General features: G+C 40.1%; 1 protein-coding gene across 5 annotated transcripts in view; it reads left to right on the top strand.

The window, feature by feature from the left end:
* The window catches only part of PLD5 (phospholipase D family member 5), a 406,765-nt gene that overhangs the window by 293,121 nt on the left and 92,709 nt on the right, over positions 1-20,935 (top strand). For all 5 annotated transcript variants that reach the window (XM_079106126.1, XM_079106129.1, XM_079106127.1 and 2 more), the window contains one exon: positions 18,182-18,309. In XM_079106126.1, the coding sequence (XP_078962252.1) occupies positions 18,182-18,309 (128 nt within the window). The remainder of the gene's footprint in view (positions 1-18,181; positions 18,310-20,935) is intronic.

Genomic DNA, 20,935 nt, shown 5'->3' with positions numbered 1-20,935 from the left:
TATGTTTTTGTATGCGATTTGCTAAAATTTTGTTGAGAATTTTTGCGTCGATGTTCATTAAGGATATTGGTCTGAAATTTTCTTTCCTTGATGAGTCTCTGTCTGGTTTAGGTATCAGTGTGATATTGGCTTCATAGAATGAGTTTAGGAGGGTTCCCTCCTCTTCTATTTTATGGAATACTTTGAGAAGTATTGGAATGAGCTCTTCCTTAAAGGTTTTGTAGAACTCGGCTGAGAACCCATCTGGTCCCGGACTTTTCTTTGTTGGTAGGCTTTTGATGACTTCTTCTATTTCAGTACTTGAAATTGGTCTATTTAAATTGTTTATGTCCTCCTCATTCAGTTTAGGCAATTCATATGTCTCTAGAAACCTGTTGATGTCTTCGAAATGTTCTATTTTGTTGGAGTATAGATTTTCAAAATAGCTTCTAATTATGTTTTGTATTTCCATCCTGTCTGTAGTGATATTTCCTTGTTCATTCCGAATTTTAGTGATTTGGGTTTTCTCTCGTCTTCTCTTTGTTAGTGTGGCTAAAGGTTTATCAATTTTGTTTATTTTTTCGAAGAACCAACTATTTATTTTGTCAATTTTTTGTATTGTTTCTTTTGTTTCAATTTCATTGATTTCAGCTCTGAGTTTAACTATTTCCTGTCTTCTACTACTTTTGGTGCTGTTCTGTTCTTCTTTTTCTAAGGCTTTGAGCTGTAGTGTTAGGTTGTTTATTTGTTGAGTTTTACTTCTTTTATTAAATGCGCTCCATGAAATAAATTTCCCTCTAAGTACTGCTTTCATAGTGTCCCAGAGGTTTTGATATGATGTTTCTTTGTTCTCATTTACCTCTAAGAATTTTTTAATTTCCTTCCTAATATCTTCTGTTATCCATTCATCATATAATAGCATATTGTTTAATCTCCAGATGTTGGAATAGTTTCTGTGTTTTACTCTTTCATTTATTTCTAACTTCAATCCATTATGATCTGATAGAATACAAGGTAGTGTCTCTATCTTCTTGTATTTGCTAACATTAGCTTTGTGGCATAATATATGGTCTATTTTAGAGAAGGATCCATGTGCTGCTGAGAAGAAAGTGTATTCACTCTTGGTTGGATGGAATATTCTATAAATGTTCGTTAAGTCTAAATTATTGATTGTGTTGTTGAGATCTATGGTTTCTTTGCTCAATTTTTGTCTGGAAGATCTGTCCAGTGGTGAGAGCGGCGTGTTAAAATCACCTAGTATTATTGTGTTGTGGTCTATTTGGTTTCTGAAATTGAGAAGGATTTGTTTGACATACATAGATGAGCCACTGTTTGGGGCATAGATGTTTATGATTGTTATATCTTGCTGATTTATGCTTCCCTTAAGCAGTATGAAATGACCTTCTTTATCCCTTCTGACTAACTTTGGCTTGAAGTCCACATTATCGGAAATGAGGATGGATACTCCAGCTTTTTTGCTGAGTCCATGTGCATGGTATGTTTTTCCCCATCCTTTCACCTTTAGTCTATGGGTATCTTTTTCTATGAGGTGAGTCTCTTGCAGGCAACATATTGTTGGATCTTTCTTTTTAATCCAATCTGCCAGTCTATGTCTTTTGATTGATGAATTCAGGCCATTAACGTTCAGGGTTATTATAGAGAAATGATTTGGTTTCCCGGTCATTTGGTTCATTTTTAAAATTTTGTTTATTTATTTGTTTGACACAACTTGTTTCCTCCTTTATTTGACAATTCCTTTAGGATAATTCCTCCCTTTGCTGATTTGCTTCTTTGTTTTTCATCTCTTCCTCATGGAATATTTTGTTGAGAATGTTCTGTAATGCTGGCTTTCTTTTTGTAAATTCTTTTAGCTTTTGTTTATCATGGAAGGATTTTATTTCATCGTCAAATTTGAAGGTAAGTTTTGCTGGGTATAAGATTCTTGGTTGGCATCCATTTTCTTTCAGGGCTTGAAAAATGTTGTTCCAGGACCTTCTAGCTTTTAGGGTCTGGATTGAAAAATCTGCTGATATGCGTATTGGTTTCCCCCTGAATGTAATTTGGTTCTTTTCTCTCACAGCCTTTAAAATTCTGTCTTTATTTTGTATGTTAGGTATTTTCATTATAATGTGCCTTGGTGTGGGTCTGTTGTAATTTTGTGTATTTGGAGTCCTGTAAGCCTCTTGAACTTGATTTTCCATTTCATTCTTCAGATTTGGGAAATTTTCTGATATTATTTCATTGAATAGGTTGTTCATTCCTTTGGCTTGTTTCTCTAGGCCTTCCTCAATCCCAATAATTCTTAAATTTGGCCTTTTCATGATATCCCATAGTTCTTGTAGATTCTGTTCATGATTTCTTACCATCTTCTCTGTTTGTTCAGCTTTGTTTTCAAGGTTAAATATTTTGTCTTCAATGTCTGAGGTTCTGTCTTCCAGGTGTTCTATCCTACTGGATATCCTTTCTATGGAGTTCTTAATTTGGTTTATTGTTTCCTTCATGTCAAGGATTTCTGTTTGGTTTTTTTTCAATATCTCTAACTCTTTATTGAAATGATCTTTTGCTTCCTGTATTTGCTCTTTTAACTGTCGATTGGTGCGATCAATCAATGCTTGCATTTGCTCTTTCATCTCATCATTCAATGCTTGCATTTGCTCTTTCATCTCCTCGTTTGCTTCTCTGATCATTTTAATTATGTACATTCTGAACTCCTTTTCTGTCATTTCTTCTGCCATGCTGTCATTGGGTTTTATTGATGTAACATCTAGATTTGTTTGCAGCATTTTCTTTCCTTGTTTTCTCATGTTGTTCAGATATCAGTGGACCGCTGAGATATTGCAGATTTCCTCTGTTGATTTACAATGACCCTGAAGATTTCTATATATATCCCCTCTTAGCCTTCAGTAGGCTGAAGTCTTGGAGAAGGTTGATAATGCGGTGCTCCACAAGGAAGCTGCCTCTCTAGGAGTGGTGGCCTTCAGGTGGGGTATATTCCCTGCTAGTGGGCAGAGGTGCCTCCACTTGTTGACCAATGGTCATCCAAAGGGGACCTAGGCTGTGGGCTGAGGCAAGGCCTGTTTGGGCCTGAGCCTCTGGTTTTACCGTCCTTGTGGGAAACCTCACCCAGCAGGGAAGACTCACCCGGTGGGGAGGTCTCGCTGGTCAGTTTCCTCCTAGAGGTTCCCCTCAATTTACAGCTACTGCCTGGGCTGGGCTGCCTTCCTCTGCAAAGTTTTCAGGGGCCCGGCCCTACCTCCTGGGCCTGGGAGCCTCACCCTTCGCAGATGAATCTCCTTAGGCTGCCCCTCCTCAGAGAATTTGCCCATAGGCCTGGAACCTTCGCTCCGCCCTAAGCCTGTCTCTGTGCGGCTCTTCCACCCAGAAGCCTCCTAGATCCTGGGACCCTGTTCTGCACCTAATCACCTGGCTGCGTGGCCCCTCCTCTGAGCAGCCACCTGTGGCCCCGAACAATCGCTCTGAGTCCCAGAGACCCGCCACAGGCCTCTTCCTCCAGACAGCCGCCCAGTATGCCGGTGCGGTCACTAGGAGTCCAAGAAACTCACTTCGTGCCTCCTCCTCCCACCAACCACCCGTAGCCCGGGGCAATCAATCACTCCGAGTCGAAGTGACCCTGCCCGTTCCTCCTCCTTCTCCAGATAACCCCCCGGGTGTTCAGGAGCAGTCCCTCTGAGTGGCTCTGAATCCACGTGACCCGCTGCACGGGTCCTCTGAGCAACCGCCCGGAGCTCTGGTGTGGTCCCTCAAGTCCAAGCGTCCCACCACGCTTCTCCTCCAGGCAGCCCCCCTGTGTTCAGGAGCTGTCACTTTAAGACCAAACAACTCACCACTCGCCTTCTCCTCTGAGCCGCCACCTGGAGCGCTAATGCAGTCACTGCGAGTCCAAAGGACCCGCCGCGCTCCTTCTCCTCCTTCTCCTACTCCTCCGGGCAGGCCCCGGGGTTCAGAAGTGGTCAGGGTCCAAACAGCTCGCCACGCAGCCCCTTCTCTGGCAACCGCCTGTAGTTCCCGTATAGTCACCCGAATCCAAGCGGCTGCTCCTCTTCCTCCTCGTCCTCAGGGCAGGCCCCGGGGTTCAGAAGCGTCGTTCTGATTCCAAACAGCTCGCCGCGCGGCTTCTCCTCTGGCAACCGCCTGCAGCTCTGGCGCAGTCTCTCGGAATCCAAGTGGCCACGCTCCTCTCCTCCTCCTCAGGGCAGGCCCCGGTGTCCTGAGTCCACACAGTTCTCCCCGCCACTCCTCCCCCGGGCAGCCGCCGGAGCCCCAGTGGCTGCTCCGAGTCCCAGCGCTGTGCCGACCGGCCTCCTCTATGGCGCTCCAGCGGGGGGAGGGGCGTCTCGCCGGCAGTTCTACTTCACAAAGTTTCCTGCGTTCCGGGACCCCCGTCCCATCCGGGGTGCCCCCCCAGGGGGTGAGAGTCACCTGGCTACTTTGAGTTGGTCCCAAGCGTCTCAATATCTCCTCTCTTGAATCCTGAGTTCTGGAGCAACACGTAATGCAGCCACCCTCTAGGCCGCCATCTTGAAAACCCTCATATTCTTGAATAAGTAGACAAACTGATATTTTTTTAAAAAGTACATAAAAATTTAGGCCAAATGAGAAACTCATGAAAATAGATAAATAATTCAATCACTTTTTCAAGATAGGTCATACTTTCTGAGAGCTATCACTTTAGATTGGACCCCTCCAAAGTGTTTCTTGGAATTCACTGGACTACCAGGGCTTCTCTAACCAAATATACTGGGTGGCTTATACCCAGCAAAATGCATTTCTCACAGTTCTGGAAACTATGAGGTACCCCTGAGCTGCACATAACTGATATACCTTTCTGTTCCATGGTTAATGATGGAAAGAGAGTCATCAGTATCTGGTGAGGACCCAATTCCTGGTTCAAAGATGGCACCTTCTCACTGTGTCCTCACATGGTAGAGGGGGCAAGGGGTCTCCATTGGGCGTCTCTAATCCCATCCACTTGGAACCACATTCAGACCCGAGCACCCACCACAGTCCCTTGTGTATCAGCTTGAGTCGTGCACTCTGAAAACCACGATTATGAAAAATGGGACCTTAGTTTAAGTAGTTTCTTTCTTGCAACAGGGATGCAACAGGGGTTTTCTGAAGAACTTGTTCCTATTTTCTTCCCTGGTAGCCACGAAGGGGACGTGGAATAAAATATTGCTCCAGGTATAGAGTGTTGCTAACAATGTGCCTATCTTGGAGGTACATTACAGGGACCTCTTGGGGAACACAGCTCTGTGTTTAAAGGAAGTAGCACACAACAACTTCAGGAAGAGCAAGGAGCATGGTACGTTGCTATGCCAGCTTCCTACCTGATCATTGCCTGAAACTGCTTCTTTTAAGGGACCCCCATTTTCCTTCTTAACACATACACGATATTCTCCTTCTCCCCAAAATCCTGATGCTTGCATATTCTTGATTTTTGTTTCCTTACCAGTCCTGGGAATATTTCCCATTTCAAATTTCTGATTTTCTCAGATTGAAAACTAAGAGGCTTTATTAGGTTTACACACAGTTTTCTTCTGAGTACTGTGCACAAACATTAATCATAAAGAATTTAATTTTAAAAGGCTATATGACATGATTGATTTACCACGTGATTGTGAAGAAAGTTGTCTGATTTCTCAGTATTTTTTGAAGGAAAAATATGTCTGAAGATGATCCATTCATTTACTCATTCATTCATTCAACAGATGTTGATTGAATTTCTCTGGGTGGGGCTAAGTCATAGCCCTATTGTTACCTTCATGAGACTTATACTCTAGCAAAAAAGACAGAAGTTAAACAAGAGATGACTTTTGAGAGAGTGATTCCAGAAGGTACTGCACAGGAATTTGTCTGAGCACATCCCTCACACAGGGATAATACCTCCATCTATTAATATGTTTTGGAGCTCACAATGGCTATGTACTCTTATTTCATCCTCATTTTGCAGAGGAGCAAACTAGGGCACACGAAGCTAAATGACTTGCTCAGGGATTCTCAGCCACTAAGAGGTAGAAACAGGATTCAGACCAGGAACTCAGACTTCAGGGCCCTCAAGTCCACACAAGGGGCTAACCAGAGACATCTTCCATAGAACTTTTCTTTCTAGAACGTCCTTCTCACCTCCTTCCCTCTTCTGATATTTTTTCTTTCCCGTCCTCTGTTGAGTAGGTTTATTGGTGGAATCAGGCTGAGAAAGGAACACACTGGAGTAGGAATTGGGACATATCATGTGCTAGCATGTCAAGGATGGTGCTATGTGTCACTGTATGCCACCAAGAATCAGAAAGACCTCAGCAGGTATTAAACTCACAGAAGATATATCTCCAGGTATTAAGCTGGACTACCCAAACCCTCTTTCTGTGTCCCTGCTTCTGCCACACTACCTGCCTCCCATTTATTGCACTTGGCTCCCCTGTCACATTCCTTGGTGATTCTTGTTGACACCAGGAGTTATTTTTTTACCTTGTCCTTGTCTTGTGTATGGTTTAACTTTTACCCACTGCTTCATTAGAAAGAATTTCAGTGTCACTGTCCTTGTCCTGTGGCAAAAGTTGGACCACAGCAGTGAGATGTGATGGCCATTGATGGTAAGATGTTGAGTTCTGAAGTCTTAAGAGTGATAAGAAGAACTTAGGATCCTTAGAGCTGTGAAAAGCTGCCAGCATAAAGCTTCCCAGTCATCGAATACAAGCTTGACTGTGAAGAATACTGAAGACACCTTCCCTCCTTCCCCTCTTCTGAGTTCTATGATAACTTGATAAACACATTCCTGTCTCATTTACAATGGAAAACAACATTATACATATATTTTTTTTTTCTGAGTGAAGAACAGTAAATGTTAAAACTGTTGGTTCTTGAAGGAAGGGACAATTGAAGTGTCAACATTTGGGAGTTATGTTTGTGTTAGAAAGTTCTGTCTGGCTGCCTAATTTTTCCTTTTGTTATGAAATTCAGCTTGGAATGGAACCATCTTTAAAGTTTAATTTAACCATTCCTCCCACATATAAAGGATTGCTTTTCTAGATCATTTCCTTCACAGTGCTGGTTCCTTATTGCCTTAGTATATTGGGAGGCCACAACTGATTTCCTTCAGTTGTTCAGAGAGAGAGAAAGGGAGGGAGAGAGTCTTGCCAACTTTTATTTATTCACTCATTCATTTATTGTCTTTCTTTTCATGTTTCTTGGACCCCTAAAACATGGCCAGCACTATGCTACTTGCTGAAGTTAATGGACAAAGCCAGCCTCTCAAGGAGCCCCCCATTCCCTCCCTCCCTCTCCCCATTATCTCTTTTTTCCGTTAGCCTTTGTTAAGGGAGAATATTAAATAGCTCCCTCATTAGAAATCAGTCTTTTTCTAATAGATTCATTTCAAAATCACCATTTGTAAAAGCAGCATGTCTGTAGACGTTAGAATAATTCAGATCGTTGTGCAGTTCTGAGCAAGAGGCAAGCAGAATCCTGAATTTTCAGTAAAAACCTTGGGTCTGAGCTTACTTTGCCACTGTGGGCATGAGGCAAGTCATTTCCTCCCAGATTCTTGGTCCCTTGTGCCTGTCCTGGATATAAAACCAAAGAATATGTAAAGTACTATACAAATATAATGATGTGTTATTTTTAATAATTTGATGATTACTTTTTCTTTTCATGACAAAGATTGAATGAAGTTGCATAAGCACTTAAAATTTTATATTTAACTATTTTCCCTTTCAATTATATAAACTCAAATGCAGAAAAAAACATAATTGGCAATACATGCTTTTACGTTTTTGATTAATATTTTCCCAATAAAATACATATCCCCAAATTATTTAGGTATATAGCTCCCTCATTTAAAAATGCTATTTCAAAATTTGATCATTTCCTGGAGAAATTTATACTTTAGTTGTGAACACAAAGCATTTTATTTTCCCTCAGACTATTTTCTAGTTTTTGTGGTTTTTTTTTTTTTTTTGGTGGGGTGGTAGCAGGGGTTAAACTCAGGTGTGCTTAACCACATCCCTGACCCTTTTACTTTCTATTTGGGACAGGGTCTCACTAAGTTGCTGAGACTGGCTTTGAACTTGGCAATCCTACCTCAGCCTCTCAAACCACTGGGATTACATGTGTGTACCACTATACCTAGCGATTTTCTAATTTTTATTTTTACTGTTAAAATATCTGATAAAGTATAATTCATAGTAACTAAACTTTGCATACTATCATCTTTATTTCTCTCTGACAGGTGTTTTGTTTTTTTTTTTTTTTTTTTTTTTTTTTTTTTTTTTTTGGTAGTGCTGGGGATTGAACCCAGGGCCTGTGCTTGACAGGCAAGTACTCTATCAACTGAGCTATATCTCCAGGCCCTCTCTGACAGCTTTTGAAATCACTGTTTATTTCCAGTGTTCTGAAATTTTATTATGATATGTATGTGTGTCTTTTTTGTATTTCTTGCCAAGGATTGGTGGGGTGTTAAATTTAGACTCTCAAGTCCTTTAATTGTTGGAAATTTTACTTTAATATTTGCTTTATTGATTTCTTTCTGATTTTCTTTAAAACTGTAATAATTAGATTTTTAATCTTCATTAAATCCTCTCATTTCTGACCTTTCTTCTTTATATCTTTCTCCCATTTTCCTACTTCTAAGGACATGTGTTTTTCTCCCTTTAAGACTTTGAGGGAGTTTTAGATAGCTCTTTCATGCATCAACTTTTCAACTATTATTTCAATTTCTTTGTGTTTAGTCTGTTTTGGAAGTAGATTATCTCACTGGATCTTCTGGATCATCATTTCGGTTTTCAGTGCTACCAATCATGTAGTGATTGCTTTGATTGAATTTCATTTCGGATTTTTTTTTTAATTTCTAAGAACATGACTGTGTTAGCTTTCCATCACTGTGACAAAATGTGATAAACAACTTGTAAGGAGGAAAAGTTTCTTTTGACTGATGGTTTCAGAGGTTTCAGCCCATGGTCACTGGGTGTCATTGCTTTTGGGCCTGTGGTGGCACTGTACACCATGTTGGGAGCACATGGTAGAGAAAGCTATTTCCTTCATGATGACCAGGAAGCCAGGAAAGAGAGAGGAGGAGAATCCAGGGTCCCAGTGTCCCCTTCAAGGACACACCCTCAATGATCTAACTTCCTGCCTGTAGGCCTCAATTCCTAAAAAATCCACCATTTTCCAATAGCAACACAGGCTGGCAAGCCTTTAACACACGGGCTTTAGAGGAGACACTCAAGATCCAAACTACAGCAGCTGACTGCTGACCAGTTCTAAGTGGAACTTGCTTTTACAGATTTTTATGGCCCCGGAGCTTTACTTTTAATTATACTTTCTTCCTGAGTCTTGGAATCTTTGGTTCGTTTAAAGATAACAAAAGTCCGTTTTCAGGATATTTCTGTTTTTATCTGTGGGGAGGAGTCTTTATATTCCTCTGCCCTGAGAGCATAGCCCTGAGGATAACAGGTTGTTTGTTGAGGAATTTAACATCCTATTGACTTAAGCCAGAACAGGATCAGAATGGCCTTATGTAAGTTGCTTTTTAAAAGAAAGCCTGTGGAGAGCCAATACATAGGCCTAGTCTACGGAATTATCCCCTTAACCTCATGTTCCTCCTGCTCGGGTCTATCTGTTATCTATCAAAAAGATGTGTTAAAATTTAAAAAGCAGTGTACTCTTCAGATTCACTTTTTTCACAACTGGAACAAGCAATTCATTATTTTTAACATTTTCCTCCTGTCGCTTAACTGAATGATTTGAAGGCAGATTTGTGTCATAATAAGGTGTTTTTACTTTTTGGCCTGTGAGCCAATGGGCTGTAAAATTTTGCTAAATTGATGGAACTGTAGTGATTAATAAAAGTTAAAGCTCCCAAGAACAGGCTATGACCTTTTCCTTTGTTCATGAAAATTAAAATAGAAGAATAGATTGATTGATAAGATAGATTTTTGCTGTAAACCTTGCTTCCAGGAAACATTTAAATGCCTTTCCAGTAGCCTATAATTAATAACTGATACATTTCCTTTTACTCACACTTACGTCTCCTAATCTGTTTAAAAGCTAGTGATAAACTTATTTTTATGTTGCTATTAGTGATACATACAAATGTGGTAAAAACATATTTTAGAAACAAGACAATGGTGCACATTGAATTTAGGATAGTGGTTGCATCTTAGTGAAGAGGTAGGGATATAGTACCAGGCAAACAAATTTAATGGAGGATTTATCACCCTTAGGACTGTCAACATTTGAGGTTGAGTAACCCTGTTTTAGAGAGCTATTCTGTGCTCCTTGGCATCCCCAACAGTTGTCACAAGCAAAAAATGTCTCCACATATTGCCACATGTCCCCTGGGAAGCTGGTAGAGAAGACTGAATCCATCCCAATTGAGAAACATGACTTTAATCTCATTGTATGGTAATTCTAGTTTTTAGTTAGGTAGAAGATCCACAAATGTCCATTGTAGTATTGTGCTTTATAATTTACTTACAAGTTACATATATCCTTCTGAATGTATAATTGTTACATCATAAAATTTATTAAAGTTGCTGACAACGTGCTTTCAACAGGGAAATTTCTGGAAACAATCTTGGAGATAGAGTCTGATTTTCATCATGGGGATCCATGAAGAATGTGGAACTTTATTTTCCACTTTTAACCACAATTGACCGGTTTACTTTAGTGTCATTGTGATAATTGCTTTGACGGAATGTTTCTTTAAAAATTCTCATGTTTTAAATCATTTAATCATGTAACTGGTCCAGCTGACTCTCTTATAAATTATGTGAGTTTTTAGGCCCAAACCAATGATTTGGGGTCAAATACTAAAAATATACATATAGATATTGCAGGACTTCTCAAATTATGTATGCACAAAATAAAGTACAATGTTATCTGATTAATAACATTAGAATAACTTAGTAAAGAAACAGAACCCCTCTTTAATAATATGATTTTTGTTCTAAAAATTTAGAGGAACTCAAAGTAAAACAAAGGTCTGAGGTCTGTGGTGATGGGTCATGGACATTCTTCCTGCTATTTCATTCTCCATTCTCCGTCCCTGCCCCTCAGGGTTGGCTTCTCCTCTTTTCTTGTGGACAGTCATGCCAATTTCTTTATGTGGGTCACTGTTCAGCATAGTTTATTTTCATAAGCTGACTGTAATTCCATATTGAATTCCCCAAAGAGGAAATTTGATTGGCTCGGCTTAGGTCAGGTGACTACATTAGGTCCAATCAGCTATGGCCAAAGACATTAAATAGATTCATGTGGTACCTAAATTTTCCCATTTTCTGTCATATGGGAGCATTATGAAAAAGAAGATGTTGTCAGGGAAGACATTCCCATATGTGCTATATGTAATATCAACTAAAAGAAATGCTCTGTGAAGATTTTATTTTTCTTTCATGAGACAGGAGGGAGAACTAGCTCCCATAATTTTTCTTATCTTCACTGGACTTAAAAATGGAATTTTTTAACCAGATGTCTCCTACAGTTGCTCATTTCCCCTGAGTATTTTCCATATGTGTGAGTGTGATGAATAGATGAGAACATTCTACTGGGAAATCTCTCCAGAATCTTACATGTGGAAATTTTTATAGTGGAATATCTTTTGTCCATTTGAAGATCCTGGTTTCATATTATTCTAGAGGTAACAACACATTTCTGGAGGACATTCCAAGTGGAAATGATTGTTAATAATTCTTTTAACAATTTTAGATCTGAACAAGTATCCTGAGATGAATTAACCACTACTGCTCAAATTGTATGGTAAATCTAGTTGTTAGTAAATTGGAAGAGGTAGGGTAAATTAAATGAGTCTAGATATTTTTAAGTTGATAATAAAGGATCAGAATCACAAACAGTATGTCCTAAAAATCAAATACAGACCAAAGGATGACCTCTAGAGATCTGAACTGTAATAGACTGGGGATCACCTTGAACCCCACCCATGTAATATCATCCACAACTGCATTACCCATGAAGAATGTTGAGGAGCTCTAAAATCTGCCTCTGCCAAGTGAGACATGGGATACATCTATGGTAAGCAATTGTGATGTTGGGAAGTTTTATGTGTATGTATAGTGAACTTGGTTCTCCATTGTATTAACATTAATTAATTTCTAATTCATTGTGGCAGTATACTTTATTCTTTAAATAACTAATGAATAATGTTTTAGTTTATATTTTCTTATTTTTGTTAGATTTCAAGTAAACATACTTTCTACTTATACAGTGTTTTGGTTAATGCCATAAGAATAACTTGTGTATTAGTCAGCTTTTCATCACTTTAACTAAAATACCTGACATAAACAACTTAGAGGAGCAGATTTGTTTTGGTTCATGGTTTCAGAGGTTTTAGTCCATGGTCAACTGGCTCCATTGGGACTATGGGACTGTGGTAAGGTACAGCGTCATGGTGGAGAGGGTGTGGTGGAGCAGAGCTGCTCATCTCATGGTGACTGGAAAGCAGAGGGAGGGAGGGAGGGGATGTGGACAAGATATAGTTCCCAAGGACTAAGTTCCAATTAAGTTCCGCCTTGTATCGTTTCCACCACCTTCATTTAGCTATGAATCCCTCAAAGGATTCATCCATTGGTGAGGTGAAAGCCCTCATGATCCAGTCACTTCCAAGAGCTCCACCCTGCTGCACTGGGGAGCGATCCTTCAATCAATATTTCCTATGGGAAATATTCCAGATCCAAACCACAATGAGTAAAGAAACAACCTTTCGAAAGCCAGGAGCATTCTTTATTAAATTTCAACCAAGCATTTAAAGCTCAAAGGAGTTGTAATGAGTAATTTGGAATTTCAGGAACTTTAACCTTTGCCTTCACAAGCAAAACCTGGGGATTACCCAGACTTCTTTACCCTGATTCATGTAACCACTTAGGAACTTTCTGTTCACACCATTAGGTCGGTGTTTGTAGCTTTACACTTCAGAGTTCTGAACTTGGTTTTTTGTCTATTTGTCTAAATTTAATTAGGACTGCCCAAATATCTTTACAAATATTTTATAAAGCAGTTGTAGAAACAGGGACATGCTCTTCATTTATCACTTTTGGCATTGAAAAGCATTCAAGTTGCTAATAGTTACTATTGATCATCAGTGAAACAAGTAGGGTGTCAAGCTAAACAAGGAGGAGCTGCAGAGATCTGAACTCAACAGCAACAGTCATGCACAGCTCTCAGCAATAGTTCTGATGCAGCATGTGGCTGTAATGTACACATCTCTCAGTGATATACTGCAATCTTTGCCCTGTGAGTCATGAGCTACACACAGAGGAACTGGCACAATATTTTTTTCTTGCTAAAAATTAAGTCTGTAAAAATAAAAATCACTTATATATGTATGTATACACACACACACACACACACACACACACACACACACACCCCTTAGTTGTAGATTAACACAATACCTTTATTTATTTATTTATATGTGGTGCTGAGGATCCAAACCCTTTGCCTCACCCATGCTAGGGAAGCACTCTACCACTGAGCCACAACCCCAACCCCTGAAAATTGTTTAATCAAGCTTAATTAAGTATACTTTTAAAGTTGTAATAAAGTGTGTTTATTTGAATCAAGCTAGATTTAAATATATAATCTTAGAAGTCTATAATATTTAAAGGAACAACTTAATATAAATGTATGTGCATAGTCCCACTACTGCAAAAAGTAATATATTAACAACATTTCATAATTAAATATATTTTATGCTCAGAAAAAATTGGATTTTAACTGTTTCTAATAAATATGTAAACCACCAGGATAAGAAAAAATTTTAAATCAATCAACAAAAAAATCTGAACGTGTACATAGATATAAATTCCTTTAAGTGAAAGATTAACTAATATGCTTGTGATAAACTCAGGTAAACATTGGGTATGATGAAATGAATATCTGTCCAGTTACAAATTAAGATAAAAGCATGTGTTTTCCAAGATAAATGAAAGATAGTTAGAAAAACAAATAGATAATTCTTAATGGGGAAATGATATTTCTAGATATGTCATTAAATATTTTCAGTAGATTTTCTTATACCACATAACATAGTAATTTATTTTTTAATTTATTTTTGTTGTACACAAATGGGATACATACTGTTTCTCTGTACATGAAGTAAAGGCCTACCATTTGTGTAATCATACTTTTACATAGGATAATAGTGTTTGATTCATTGTTATCCCCCCCCCCACCCTTCCCCACCCCTCTTTTCCCTCTATACAATACCTTTTTCCTCCATTCTTACGTCCTTCCCACTCCCCACTATGTGTCATCATCCAGTGATCAGGGAGATCATTTGTCCTTTGGATTTTTGAGATTGGCTTATCTCACTTAACATGATATTCTCTAATTTCATCCATTTGCCTGCAAATGCCATAATTTTATTATTCTTTATGGCTGAGTAATATTCCATTGTATGTATATATACCACAGTTTCTTTTCCATTCATCAATTGAAGGACATCTAGGTTGGTTCCACAGTCTGGCTATTGTGAATTGAGCAGCTATGAACATTGATGTGGCTGTATTTCTGTAGTATGCTGATTTTAAGTCCTTTGGGTATAGGCCAAGGAGTGGGATAGCTGGGTCAAATGGTGGTTCCATTCCAAGTTTTCTAAGGAATTTCCACTGCTTTCCAGAGTGGCTGCACTAATTTGCAGCCCCACCTGCAATGTATGAGTGTACATTTGTCCCCACGTCCTCGCCAACACCTGTTGCTGCCATAGTAATTTATTATATAACATGGGTGTCTTAATGACAGGTCTGTGTTCTGAAAGTTGTGTCATTCAGTTATTTTTATTGTTGTGTAAGCAACATAGTGTCCTTACAAAAACTAAGATAGCTACAATATCACTAGGCAGTTGGTCCTTGACAGGAACATCTTTATATAGTACCTGAGTGTATACTAAAATAGGGGAATAAGATAGGCCATCTAGAATCATTGTAACAAGGCTCTCTTGGTACTAGGCACATGGAGTTGTTCAGTATATGGGAGTTACTGTGATTACATATAGCTTGATCTCTACACAGAGTTCTGCTGGGTTTTATGCAGTTGTCTCTGCCCCTGAGCAGAACACTGAAGACAGTTACTGCCTCCCATGCTCCTGGCCTTCACTAGGGATTCCCTCATACAGTGATGGAGACTCCCCTTGTTGATCTCTCACATACTTGGTGCCCTCTTCCTCTCTGAACCTCAGGAATTGGAGCACATCTTGACTGTGTCAAAGATGACACTGCTGTCAACTGAATGTCTGTGTCCATCCACAATCTGTACGTTGAAATCCTAACCACCAAGGTGATAATGTTAGAAGGTGGGCCTTCCAGAGGTGGTTAGGTTATGAGAGTGGAGTCCTCACAAAAAGAATTTGTGCCCCTATAAGACACTCCAGAATAACCCCCTGCTCCTTCCCCCATGTGGGGACACAGTGAGAAGGCACCATCTATAAACCGGAAGGTGGGGTCTCACCAGACACCCAATCTGCCAGTTCCTTGAACTTGGACTTCGCATCCTCTAGAACTGTGAGAAATAAATTTGTGTTGTTTATAACTTACCCAGTTTATGGCATTTTGTTACAGCAGCCCAAATGAACTGAGATAACATTTTAGTATGCCTGAATTTCAATCAGTCATTTTAGACCTTTTATCCCTAATTTCATATAGCATAACATTCTGATATATGTTAATCAATAAAGATTTTCCAAAGGAAGGCCACTGTTTCTTTGTAAAATAATTTTAGCTATCAATAGGGAGCTATATAGGCTCTAGATGAAAAGTCACATAAGACCCAGGGTCTCCTAAGTCAGATTCTTTGGGCTAAAATACGAGGTGAAGTAATATGGTAACATGGTAATTTTAGGGAAATATATATGCAGTATGGGATGGAGGTCAAAATGTAGGTCCCAGTGGACCCTTCAGATAAGCTCAGTGCTTCCTTGGAGAGCCAGTGGGGAGGGGTTGCAAGGGACCTCCTGAGAATAGATGGGGACTCTAGGAACTAACAAAGAGTCCCAGGCAAGGAAGCAGCAGGTCATGGGTCCGAGTTTCAGAGGCAAAGCCCCAGGCCAAGAGGTAAAGACCAGCCAATGTCATAGAGGGTTCAAATTGCTTCTAGGCAGAATAAGGCCTTGATTAGAGCCGGGGGCTGAAGCTGGAATCTGGGGGTAAGCACCAAGGTCACCTTCTTTCTTTTCTTTGCAGAAACTCAAAAAGGTCCTTTCAGTGCTGGCCAGTTTATTGCTATTGAAAAATGTGGTCAGATGAAGTTGAATTTTGCCCCCTCATTCTCTCTCTCTCTCTCTCTCTCTCTCTCTCTCTCACACACACACACACACACACACACACACACACACACACACAAAGATATGTTGAATACCTAACCCCTCAGTAGCTCAGAATGTGACCTTAGTTGGAAATACATTTGTTGCAGGTATAAATTAGTCAAGATGAGATTATACTATAGTGTGTTGGGCCTAAATCCAACATGACTAGTGTCTTCATAAGAGAACACAGACGCAGGAGAGGATTCCATGTGACTGGAGAGCAGAGATTGAAGTGCTGCCACTTCAAGCCAAGAAGCGCCAAAGATTGACAGCCACAAGAACTAGGAAGACATAAGGAAGGATTCTCAAAAGAGGAAGCATGGCCCTGCCAACACTTTGACTTCGAATATCTGTGTTTTGTTTGTTTTGTTTGTGTGGTGCTGGGGTTGAACTCTGGACCTCACGCTTGTGAAGCATGCACTCTATCACTCAGTACTACCCCTGCCCAATTTTGGACTGCTAACTTTCAGAACTATGCATCTACTGTTTTAAGTCACCCAATTTGTAGTGCTCTGTCATGGCATCCCTAGGAAACTAAGATGATCTCCAGAGAGCAGCTGTGCCTCTGGGCCTGTGCACTTCCATGAAGATTCAAGTCTCGCTATAATAGCTGTGGCAACCTCTTGCTTTGGACATTCAAATTTTGCTGTACCCAATGGTTTCTCACCTGGCATCTAGCACTCCTCCTTGGATGTTCCTATACCAGAATGGCTGGAAGCTGAGGAACATGTTCCCATTGTTTCTAGAATAAAGAAAGTACCCCACCCTCAAATAAAATCTGCCTGGGTGCTCCTAGCCCCTCAGATCTTCCCCTAGTTCCACAGTCTCTCTTTCCATCCTCTTGTCACAAGGATCCCAGAGTTACATTTTCCCAAGAATTAGGGGTTAAATTCATGGTGTTAATCACTCTCCTGCTTTTCTGATATCCTTAGGCATACAATGTTATGTACTCCTCGCAATGAAGATTCTGACAGTGAGGTGTGCTACAGGAATACATTCTCTCCATTAATACTGACTGTCCGCAGACAAACAGTTTAGTTCATTAAATATATGCATATAGGTCAGTTCTTTTAAAGAGAATGGACCTTTAGCAGAAATGTATTTAAATGCCCTGGTAATGAATGGACTCATGCTTCTTTTGAGAGGTCTTCAATGCATTTGAGACAGCAATACTTTAAGACTTCGCCGTGAAGCCTACCACATTCGGATTAAAACAGTTGGTCAAATTCAGCCCTTGGGAGGTGTTTTTGGTTTTAATGGTTATCTAAGTGATTGAACTGTCCAAGATTGCATTTTAGTAAAGGCTTGAATAATCATTGCTCAGATTAAGAATGATCAGATAAAGAAAGGCCAAAAAGAGACCAAATCCTAACTAAATAATGAAGGAGGAAATGAAAAAGTAAAGGCAAGTGAAAAAGCAAGAAGGGTGAAATAATGTATAGAAAGTATAACAAGGCCAATTTCTTGTTGGGAAGATTCATAGTACCGAACAAGGCTGATCCTTTTGTTTATTGCAAAATTCCATTAAATTACTCCAAAAGGAAAAAGAATGATTTGTCCATTTATCTCACCTTCCAGATGGTAAGTGTTGGAACAGGATTTTCAAAGAGATCCGGGTGACTTGAGAGGCCATTGTCTTGTCACTATGTACAGAGCCTCCTCTGCGAATATGTAGGAAAAACCTATTTTGTTCTGTTTTGTTCTTTGGAGTCTTCCTTTTTGGGAACAGAGTAGCAGCTTCAGGGCCTTTGCTGGTTTCCCTGAGTCTCAATTGTGTTAAAGGGCAGACCATGAATATTGCTGCAGGTCATTGACTGATTGGCAGTACAGAACGTTGAAACAAAGGCTAACCAGGTCTCCTTGAACTCCTAGGAGCCGAGGTGACCTACATGAACATGACTGCCTACAACAAGGGCCGGCTGCAGTCCTCCTTCTGGATTGTGGACAAACAGCACGTTTACATTGGCAGCGCCGGTTTGGACTGGCGATCCCTGGGACAGGTAATCTTCCCACATTGTCTAAACTCAAAGTTCTGTCAACATCAAAACTTCTGCCTCGATAAGGCACTCACTCAGCCATCTCTGCAGTGCTTGAGGGAATGAAGATGTAGAGCGTTCTTTATTTCTATTTTCACTTTTTGCAGTGCTGGGGTTCTAACTCGGGGCCTCGTGCACACGAAGCACACACTCCACCACTGAGCCAGACCCCCAGGCACCAGCATTTGTTATTTTTATCTTGTGCCGTTTTAAGAGATTCACCTTTGTTCACTGTGGAACGATGAACCTTTCCTTGTCAAAATCTTTTTACCAAAAACTAAAATAAAATGAAAGGAAGATAACAAAATAATTGCCATTGCTTCAGCGCTTTTGCGGTTCAGATCCTACTCTCTCTTGGATTCTTCAAAGCTGATTGGTACGTAATGTTGTAAGTCCCCCAAAAAGGAAACCCCAACTCTGTCCCATGGATCCACGGCAACCCCAATCAACCGCAGGAGGCGTCACTTGATGCAAACCGCAAGAGGTGTTTATTCCAGCGCTCTGGGACCCGACTCATGACTCACGCAGGAGTCGAGGAGTCGAGTCCCTAGCAGAAAATCTTGTAGGTTTATAAAGGCAGAGACCACACGTCGGGAGGGGTCACACATGAAAAGGGGAAAAGGGGGAACAAAGCTGCCGGGAAATTCCAAAGGGGGTCTGGGTTTGCTGATAACATACAACATGTTTCACAATGTTTTACAACAGGGTGTAGATTCTGGTGTCTTAACTGCCTGAATACTATCTTGCTCCAATTACTCTTTTACTCTCTGTTTGGGGCTGTTTCCTGGAACAGCTTTAAGGGCTTTGTTCCCGTCACTAGGAGGGAGACCTTAGGGAGTTGGGATAAAATAGACAGCTTAAAAAAATGTCCATTCTTTCAATGTATATATCCCAAACCTGAATCTTCAAGATGATCTCACATAAGCCATGAGACAGAGAAAAACATATAAATTCAGCATGGGATATTAAGTTTTGGGATAGTGATACCGCCATTTACCAGTGACGAGTTCTGCTCCTTCTAATGTTGAAGATTGAACACTAGAGAAGCACGCCAAGGCAACCATATTAAGCAGGTTTTTATTTAAAGGTAATAATTCAGACTTCTCCCGGCAGGAAGAAGGGGGCCATGGCTGATGTTCTAAAGTCCCAAGAAGTGAGCACATCCTACATCTTTTATAGGTTAAAGTCTCTTTTGTTCTCCAGTTCTCTCCCTGCTTATCTCTCCTTCCTGCCTATGTGACTAGGCCTGGTTTTTCATTAAGTGAGAAGCCATGGGCAGGGGGAGGGCCAGGGTGATTCAGGCAGATAAGGGCCCAGGGGGCACCAATTAGCAGCTCCTTGCTTGCAGTCCTTGATAAAGACAGGTAAATTTAGTGACATTCCATTTTTCCAGGGGCAGTCTCCAACTTCCAGAGGCAGATGGCTTTATGGCCTCCATTTCCTCGATTTGACCCAATCCCCTATTTCTACACTAACTACCTGTTAATTCTGGCTTCAGTAGTAACCATTTCAGTTATTCCTTTAAAGAGCCTGAAGATGAAAACACTATCCTTTTACTCTTTGCAAATGATTAACTTCAAATGTCTTAAAAATACACTTAAACCATCTTATAATTTTCATATATTTACATTTGCCAGACACAATACATAGAGGTTTAGAAAACTGCCATCTTTCCATTGGTCAACTGCAGCAGGAAGTGCCTGGTCACTGGGTGCTTAGGAGGACACTAATCAACTTTGCACAGTACAGAGCCCTACACTCCCCATCCAGCATAGCTGATCTCTTTTGACATTAAGATCACTGAATTCACCAAGTGAATTGCCCTGTACTTCACTTGATCTCTTATGGGAAAGAAAATATTTGGGTGCAGATAGGTCCCTAACTGTGGAGAAAGAGGGCATCACATTGTATAAGTCTGATAAGGGCAACATCACTTTTGTATTGTTAATTTTATGTACTTAACTATTTAAATGAGAAAATTCATGTTTCTTTTGAATAAAGACATCATCAAAAATTGAGAAAGCATTGCTTATGTTTTCTCAGAAAATTAGGAGGAGCCCTGTATAGATTTTTAAAAATGATCCTGAATAAGAGTAATTCAAAATAATAGTAACAATAATGGTAACTATAACTAGCATATACTAAATACCATATGCTATTGGAAGCTATTTGTTTGAGTCAGCTATTTCACTGCTGTGACTACAAGGACCCACCCCACACAAATATAAAGAAGGAAGAGTTTATTTGAAGGCTCATGGTTTTAGTCCTTAAAAGGCCGGCTCCATTCCTCAGGTCTTGAGGTGAGACAGAATGTCTTGGCAGAAGAGTATGACAGAAGGAAGCAGCTCACATCATCAGGAAGAAGCAAGAGAAAGAAAGAGAGACTCAATTCTCCAGATATAAAGTATATACCCCATAGCCACACCCCAATTCTCCCATCTGGGATTAATTCACTGATTGGGTTAAGACTCTTACAACCCAATCATTTCTCCTCCAAACCTTCCTGCATTATCTCATGTGAGCTTTTGGGGGACACCTCACATCCAAACCATAACATTCCACCCCTGGTCCCTAAAAGCTCACAACCATC

Source organism: Sciurus vulgaris (genome assembly GCF_902686455.1).
Source record: "Sciurus vulgaris genome assembly, chromosome: 12".
NCBI classification, from domain to species: domain Eukaryota; kingdom Metazoa; phylum Chordata; class Mammalia; order Rodentia; family Sciuridae; genus Sciurus; species Sciurus vulgaris.
Note: the sequence above shows the minus strand (reverse complement) of the source record. Positions and strands in the feature narration are given on the sequence as shown.